Source organism: Paroedura picta, chromosome 2 (assembly GCF_049243985.1).
Source record: "Paroedura picta isolate Pp20150507F chromosome 2, Ppicta_v3.0, whole genome shotgun sequence".
Lineage (NCBI taxonomy): Eukaryota > Metazoa > Chordata > Lepidosauria > Squamata > Gekkonidae > Paroedura > Paroedura picta.
The window spans coordinates 106,291,955-106,300,491 of NC_135370.1; the positions used below are offsets into that span (position 1 = coordinate 106,291,955).

At 39.3% G+C, this 8,537-nt stretch overlaps 1 protein-coding gene across 6 annotated transcripts in view; it reads right to left on the bottom strand.

Annotated features, from left to right (window-relative positions):
• Window positions 1-8,537, bottom strand: part of ANO3 (anoctamin 3) — a 312,581-nt gene that overhangs the window by 23,207 nt on the left and 280,837 nt on the right. For all 6 annotated transcript variants that reach the window (XM_077321992.1, XM_077321991.1, XM_077321997.1 and 3 more), the window contains 4 exons: window positions 8,378-8,460; window positions 6,742-6,882; window positions 6,235-6,399; window positions 1,119-1,155 (listed from right to left, as the gene is read on the bottom strand). In XM_077321992.1, coding sequence (XP_077178107.1) covers window positions 1,119-1,155; window positions 6,235-6,399; window positions 6,742-6,882; window positions 8,378-8,460 — 426 coding nt within the window. The remainder of the gene's footprint in view (window positions 1-1,118; window positions 1,156-6,234; window positions 6,400-6,741; window positions 6,883-8,377; window positions 8,461-8,537) is intronic.

The following is an 8,537-nucleotide window of genomic DNA, read 5'->3' on the forward strand; positions in this document are numbered from 1 at the left end:
TCCTTCTCAGGACACAAAACCTTTGATTAGATCAGGAAAGGAAAACATGAATTTATGTTTGGACAGAGTAGGGTTGGGAATAAGCAGTGGTGCTGAGAATTGGCTTGTGATTAATTTGACTCAAGGAAAAATAATTATCTTATAGAGTAAAAAATGATTACTGATGGCTGGAATCATATAAAAAGAGGGATGATTTCTTTTCCTAGTTGTAATAAAACAGAAAGAATCATAGAGTTGGATGGGTCCATAAAGGCCATCTAGTCCAACCTCCTGTTCAATGCAGGATAAACCTAAAGCATCCAGGATATGTAACTGTCCTGCTGCTGCTTGAAGACCTCCTTAGGCAGCTGATTCCACTCCTGAACTACTTGAACTACCTGAACTGTGAACATATTTTTCCATCCAGCCACCGGTTGATAATATAAAATTTAAAAACTGTTAACTCTAACAATGAAAAGCTGCATTCCCCTCACTCCAGGAAAGAAGGAGAACCAAATTACAATGAACACAGAAAAGGTTAAGTTACTAGCAGGCAGAGGCAATTGAAAACTAAGTGCTAGTGCATGACCAGAACAAAACTGGTTAACTAATTTGGTGAACAATAATTCTAAAACTTAAGACTTCAACTGGAAAGCATGGAATACATATTTACATGTGCTGAGAACAACTAGAACAACTTGTTTATTTTAAAAAAAACCCACTTTGGACTAACCATGCCTTTCAACCTATTTGCCGTAGGAAGATAATTTGCCCTCAAATACATCTACATTCACTACACTTCATATTCTAGGGAAAAACTTAAAGTTAAAAATTGGATGGAGGGTACTAATATGATTAGGATTGTGGTGGCGGCAATGAGACAGTTAATCCTTTCTGCATTAACTTGAACTAATTTAACTCTCAAGCTACTCTTTGCCTTAAGGGGAAAAACATAAAATTACCATTAAGGACAGTCTTGAAAAAACAACAAAACAGGATCCTGCGTACCTTCGCTTGGTTTTACCTTCAGCGATAAACCGACATTAATGTATTTCTGTTAACTACTTTATCCACACTTTCCTAACCCCAGAAAAATGAAGCATCATAGCAATATTTAACGTATCAGCACAACTACCTACCTAAATCCGTTAAGAGATAGGCAACCTTTTCATATACCTAAAACAGAGTTGAGAAAATAATTAGAAAATGAAAAAATACAATTTAAAAAAGGGAATTATTTAGCTATAAAGCTAAAAAAAGAAGGAAAATATTATCTTCCCTATCTCTCTAGGGTAGCCTTTCTCAACTTTTTTACCATTGAGAAACCCCTGAAACATTCTTCAGCCTTCAAGAACCCCCAGAAGTGGTGGAATTCTGCAGAATATTGTTGGAAAGCTCAGTACACACCCACCTGTGGTCCAGGGCTGGGAGGAGGATAGGCTGGTGGCAATGCCATGCATAAATCTGGATTAGCCCTGCTGCCATGCCACTGCTAGCCTGGTCTTTCCTCCCCATGCATAATCAGTCTAAGTATATTAAAGTCTAATAAAGAAGGATGGAATGGGGGAGGGGGATGGTCTAGATTTTTAGTTCTTTATGGAAAATAATCTCACAGTCTTATTAACAACCTTGGATTTCTTTCATTTATAGGCATTTCAGATAAAATTTTATGCCATATCTTATTTTGCTTTGGAAGAAGCAATTTAATAAATATTAGATGAATTCCCCCCCACCCTCGGGAGAAGAAGAAGAAGAAGAAGAAGAAGAAGAAGAAGAAGAAGAAGAAGAAGAAGAAGAAGAAGAAGAAGAGGAAGAGAAGGAGGAAGAGAAGGAGGAGGAGTTGGTTCTTATATGCCGCTTTCCTCTCCCCGAAGGAGTCTCAAAGTGGCTTACAATTGTCTTCCCTTTCCTCTCCCCACCCTGTGAGGTAGGATGAGGCTGAGAGAGCCCTGATATTACTGCTCGGTCAGAAAAGCTTTATCAGTGCTGTGGCAAACCCAAGATCACCCAACTGGCTGCATGTGGGGAGTGAGGAATCAAACTCAGCTCACCAGATTAGAAGTCTATACTCCTAACCACTACACCAATCTTAAACTAAGATTAAGTAGACTGGCTCCAAAGTTAGTCAGTGAAGCACTTCTGGCAGAATGGAACTTGCCTGCCTTTGTGACCCATTACAGTCCACTATTTTCCTCATTGCTTCCCACTCAGGGCAGGAGACCCTCAGAAACAGCAAGACGGGAAATGGGAATCTGCAGTGGTATATAAAAACAGGCAAAAAATCCCTTCTTTCGACCATCTATGATGATTAACCAAAATTTGTTGTTGTTGTTAGGTGCGAAGTCGTGTCCGATCTTTTGCGACCCCATGGACAATGATCCTCCAGGACTTCCTGTCCTCTACCATTCCCCGGAGTCCATTTAAATTTGCACCGACTGCTTCAGTGTCTCCATCCAGCCACCTCATTCTCTGTTGTCCCCTTCTTCTTTTGCCCTCAATCGCTCCTAGCATTAGGCTCTTCTCCAGGGAGTCCTTCCTTCTCGTGAGATGGCCCAAGTATTTGAGTTTCATCTTTAGAATCTGGCCTTCTAAGGAGCAGTCAGGGCTAATCTCCTCTAGGACTGACCAGTTTGTTCGCCTTGCAGTCCAAGGGACTCGCAAGAGTCTTCTCCAGCACCAGAGTTCAAAAGCCTCAATTCTTTGACTCTCAGCCTTCCTTATGGTGCAGCTTTCACAGCCATACATTGCAACTGGGAATACCATAGCCTTGACTAGACACACATTTGTTGGCAGGGTGATATCTCTGCTTTTTAGGATGCTGTCTAGATTTGCCGTAGCTTTCCTCCCTAGGAGCAAGCGTCTTTTAATTTCTTTGCTGCAGTTCCCATCTGCAGTGATCTTGGAGCCCAGGAATATAAAATCTGTCACTACCTCCATTTCTTCCCCATCTATTTGTCAGGAATTGAGAGGGCCGGATGCCATGATCTTCGTTTTCTTGATGTTGAGTTTCAAGCCAACTTTTGCACTCTCCTCCTTCACCCGCATCAAGAGGCTCTTTAGTTCCTCTTCACTTTCTGTCATTAGAGTGGTATCATCTGCATATCTGAGGTTGTTGATATTTCTCCCTGCAATCTTGATCCCAATTTGTGACTCATCTAACCCCGCCTTTCTCATGATGTGCTCCACATACAAGGTGACAGTATACAGCCTTGCTGAACTCCTTTCTCAATTTTGAACCAATCAGTGATTCCATGTCCGGTTCTCACTGTTGCTTCTTGACCTGCATATAGCTTTCTTAAGAGACAGATAAGACGCTGTGGTATTCCCATCTCTTTAAGAACTTGCCACAATTTGTTGTGTTCCACACAATCAAAGGCTTTAGCATAGTCAATGAAGCAGAAGATTACACCCAAATTATAGTATTTCAAATACTGTGCATATGATAAGTCAGATGCCTTTAAATAAAACCATACACTGTGGGTATTCTCTATGTAATATGGTACAGTTTTAATTGTACTCTATGACTCATTCTCCTAGAAAGAATTCACTAAACAGGAATTTCTGGTTTATATATGTACTGGGAGGCAAAGAAAGAAATTGGACTCTCTTCCCACATTGTAAACATGAAATTCAGCCTTAGGGTATGGCAAGATATAAAACTAAAATTAATTTCCTGAAGTATCTCCACATTCGTAAGATTTGTTTCCCTCACAAACCTGTCTGAACTCGCCATGTTACTTCAACTTCAAATAACATTATAGATGTCTGATAAAAGTCTTCAAAAATCTATTTATCCGAGTATTAAGTATATATTGCCACTGATAAGAATAATGCTACAGATTGCTGGGATACACCAGCTTTGCATACTTGAATGGAATAATTGCTGCAAGAATGGAGATTGTAGAGCTATACTATGAAACCTGGAAACTTTGGCCCAGTGCTGATATTTTCACATAATAAAAGAGAGGACAGGCTAAAATGGTTAAAAGCTAAGAGATACTTACCACATCATTCACTTTTGTGCATGTGCACGCCCCCTGTACTTTACATGTCAAATTCCCACCTGCCAACCTCTCAGTCATTGGACCCTGCCTTACTGTTATAGAACTATATGTGCATGGATGGAACTGCACAAAGAACAAGTAGATTATCTCATGAATTCAACTTTATAAAATAAATTATCTCAGCAATTATGTAGGCAATTTGATACTACTGAATGTTTTTTTTGCTAGTAAATTGTATTTCTTCATAAATATGCACTATTGAGACATGTTTAAAAATGGCTACTAGCCTGATAAACAAAACACTGTAAAGATTAAAGATGGGCATTTGGAGAATAACCAAAAAACAAACAGAGCATGTACAGTTTAGAAGGGCTAACTAATCTGAATGGATCAAAACTGACTAGGCTAATTCTGATCCTGACCTCCCACAACTGTTTTCTGCTTTCTGTTCTCACTTTTAATACTATCTTTAAGTTTCTGTTTCCCTGAGATGACCAAAAGTAGGACTGGGGAGAATGACTCAGCAGATAAGTGGCTAGGAATACCAGCCAATCATAGCCCATATTCCCACTAAACAATATCAGCCCATTAGCTTTGATTATTATTTCTGTGCACAGCATTTCCCACCAGTTACATTTCAGCAGGATTCTTTGCCTGCATAACCTGGGGAGGTGGGTTTGCCTGGATCATCCCACTTATTGGGTGATCGTCATACCAGATGTATGCTTTGCTTACTTATGGGGCCTTTTATGTTAATTGTTATTGTTTTAGCATTCAAAATATTTCCACCTTGTAGACCTTATGTTGCAGTTTGGTGTAGTGGTTAGGAGTGTGGACTTCTAATCTAACACCAAATGTGGTGTTGTGGTTCAGAGTATTAGATTTATTCCTGGGAAAGCTGGGCTTGAATCTCCACATGCCATGAAAGTTCATTGGGTTACCTAAGACTGGTCATGCTTTCTCAGCCTAACCTACCTCATGGGAGGTATACATAAATTAAATAAATAAATACAGCCCCAAGAGTTTAAATGAGACAACTAATGTGGGATAGCCAATTGGAAACTGTGGCTTGTAAGTTTATATTTTTAGCTGTACCCCCCCCCCTTCCAGCCAGTCTTTTGCTCCTGGCAGCTAGCCCACCCTCCCTCCCTTTAGACCAGGCTTTCCGAACCAGAGTTTCATGAAACCCTGGGGTCCTGGAAGAGTTTGCTGAATGGATGGGAGTTAAATAATTTTAAATATATTTTTAAAATTTGCTAAACATTTATTGGGCAATATATGTTCATGTCAACCTGCCCCCAATCTCAAAATGGCCAATGATGGGACTGGAGGGGTGGGAAGTTGTGGGGTCCTGGGTGGGTATGTATGCAGCTATGCTTCCCAACCAGATTCACATCACTTTGGGGGTTTCTTGAAGCCTGAAGAATGTCATAGGCGTGGTAAAGAAGTTGAGAAAGCCTGCTTTAGACAATATAGGATCAGCTGGTTGTCTGTTGGGGCTAAGCAGGAGCTTGTGGAATTTCCATGGACTAGTTATAAAGGGAGCCCTTTTTGGCCTGCTTCATAGTATCATAGGGGCTCTGAGTTAAACAGGCCTGGTCAGTTGACTGGTTAGGCCAAAATTAGTTTTGGCAGGGACTGAATGGGGTTATCAGGATAAACAGGGATGATTGACAAACACCCTGAGATATCCAAAGTGGAGAAGGGTGTGTCCAGAATGGCACATCACTGGCTATGCAGTGGGATGCAGTGGGGGAAGGAGTGTCCTTGGTATTGAGCAACATCTTTTTGAACCAGTGGATGTGAGGCACTTCTTGGAAGGGAGCTGGGGCTGTGCAACTCTTGGTCCATTGTGTTCAGGCAATGATAAACAAGACTGGTGAAAGATGCTGGGTGAGTCTGGAGTTAGGGTGTGTCTGTCCAGCAAAGGCAGCCCGGTGAGGGTGCCTAGCACAGCCTATCTATTTAAATATGTTAGCCTATGTAATAGTAGGATATAGATCATCTTAATTAATTAAATGAACTAGTTAAACCCAAATTATTGTCTTGTGTCTTCATTATAAGACCGGGAACTCCTGGGACAAACTGCACATAACATGGTTTAGTATCTAAGCAATATTAGATGGTATACTAGAATAATTTCAATTTCACTTAGCTTAGATCACATGAATTCTAGATAGACCAGTTCTACAATTTAATGTTAGATACGCTTGGATAATTTTTTCCAAATCAGTCAAAATCAAGAACTTACAACATTAAGTGACATGATGATCATAAAGTTGATACAGACTCCAGTGCCTGATGTTGCAAACTGCCAGTACTTTTTGATGAAGTACCACTGGAAAGAAGCAAATTGTTCCATAGCCACCAAGCGATATACTACAACTGCAAAGACAGCTGTGAGTACTAATGATATCTGCAGAGAAAATTGAATGTACTTATTAAAAACAGATATCTTACAAATAAACTACATGTGAGTGAAGTTGATGGAAGTACACTTTCAAAGAGCTTTTAAGCATCTCATTTATTTAACCATCTCAGTTTATATTCAGACTGAAGTATTACATTGTTGAAATTTAAAAACTCATAACTGCATTTATCCAAAATCATGGCATGAATAAGACATAAATCACCAACATTGATCTTTGTTCTTTTATTTTAAAGTAGTTGCCATACATTTATTCTCTTTGCAATTTATGTTGTCATGAAATGGGCCACAAGACCTTTACAAATTTTCCATCATTTTTAGAGTCTTTACCATGAAGAATATTCCTGACACAGACACCATCAGTCGACTCAGTTTGTCAGGGAATGGTTGAAAAGGTTCAGGCTTTCCTGTTATGGGATTGACTCTCTCCACTTGGGAATATTTTGCTTCAAACTGGGGGCGAAGCTCTTCCTGCAAATACAAAGATTTCTTTCAGTTCAAGAGTGAAAAGAAGGGCATATACATCTGACGTAATACTGGTTTTATTGGTACCATTCACATTTTAATGACATGCTGAGTATACATCATAAATCAAACATTACATTATTTTTGAATTTAACATTCTGGAAAAAAAAACCCTGCACTGCAAGACCCCTAAAAATCAAAAGATAGGATTTTTTAAATGCCATTAGAGAAATGAAGAACTGTAAACAGTGGAGACTATTAATTTACATTTATTCAGTATCTATTACCTTTTCTGATGTTTATTAAGATATAAATGACTGCAGAGCTGTGTGATTAGGTTCATCTGTGGTTGCCCTTCTCATGATGCTTCCAAAGGTATCATTTCCACAGAACCTACTTGCATAGGCACTCCAGTGTGTACTATTCAGTGCTGATAGCTTGGAAAATGGAGACTCCCATGTGTGTAGAAAATAATATGAGCATTGTGCATATGAATGAAGGCTCTGAGCAAGTAGTACCTTTGAATACATGAGTAGGGAGACAGATTCAATGGTGTGGCCCTGATAATCCCCTCTATGTGCTCATTTATACATAAACAATGGCATAGGACAATAGAAATCTTGAGGGCCATTTAAATGGAACCACAAATTGCCTCCTCCTAACAGATATGCCATTCATTCAAATCTTACCTAGACATACGTTCCAGTAGGCAGATTTTAAAAATGTCTCATATTATCATGACCAAGTATTTCAACAACAACTGTTCTATGGAAGGTGCTGCCATCATAGTCACTGCTCCCCCAGCCTTCCTCATGAACTTGCGCAGAAGCATAATCTAGTTCTCTCACAGCTTACTATAATCATAGTTTTCTATTGTTCCTTCTTAATATCATATATTTAAAAGTTTAGCTGCCTTATACTGTTTGCTTTCACACCCCTCCCTGCCCCCACAGCAGCAACAGCACCAAGTGCCACAGGAATGGATGGAAACAGCATCCACATACCACTACCCTGTCATACATATATTGCCTAGCCTCCTAAAACCTGCAATCTCCCTCTAAAGACCTTTAAAATTTATTTATTTATTTCAGCTGAAAGGGGGAGAATGCAAAATTTAACTCTACTGTTTTAAAGGTGGAACTTGTGCATAATCACCCCATAGTTTCTACTTCACTTTGAAGGGGGAAAAGCCTATATTTTCTTGAGGGTAAAGGGGGGAAAACCAATCCTAAAACAAAAGGAACAGAGGAGTCATTCCAAAATTGAGCATGATGCGCTCCTATACTATGGTGGCTTCCTTTTTCCTATGTCAGGAATAATTCCTGGGTGGAATTAGCCAGTACCAGGTGTAAATAAATCAGACTGAAGCAAGATAATCAAACAAAACTCAGCTTTGATCCAAAGCACTTAAACTGCAAATCATCAATCAAATGCAATGATATTATTCTAACTGGAAATATTTTGCCACTCCCAATTATATGCCATCTCTTGAGATTCTTACCTCTTCATCCTCCCAGTCTATTAGATCCCAGTCATAGGTTAGCACGGCTCTCCGCCTTTTCCAAAACTCTAAGAAAACTGTAGCTATGAAAACCATTAGTTATATATTAACATCATAATCAAGCCTTACTTTATTACACATTTCAACTTTCTAAAGTAAT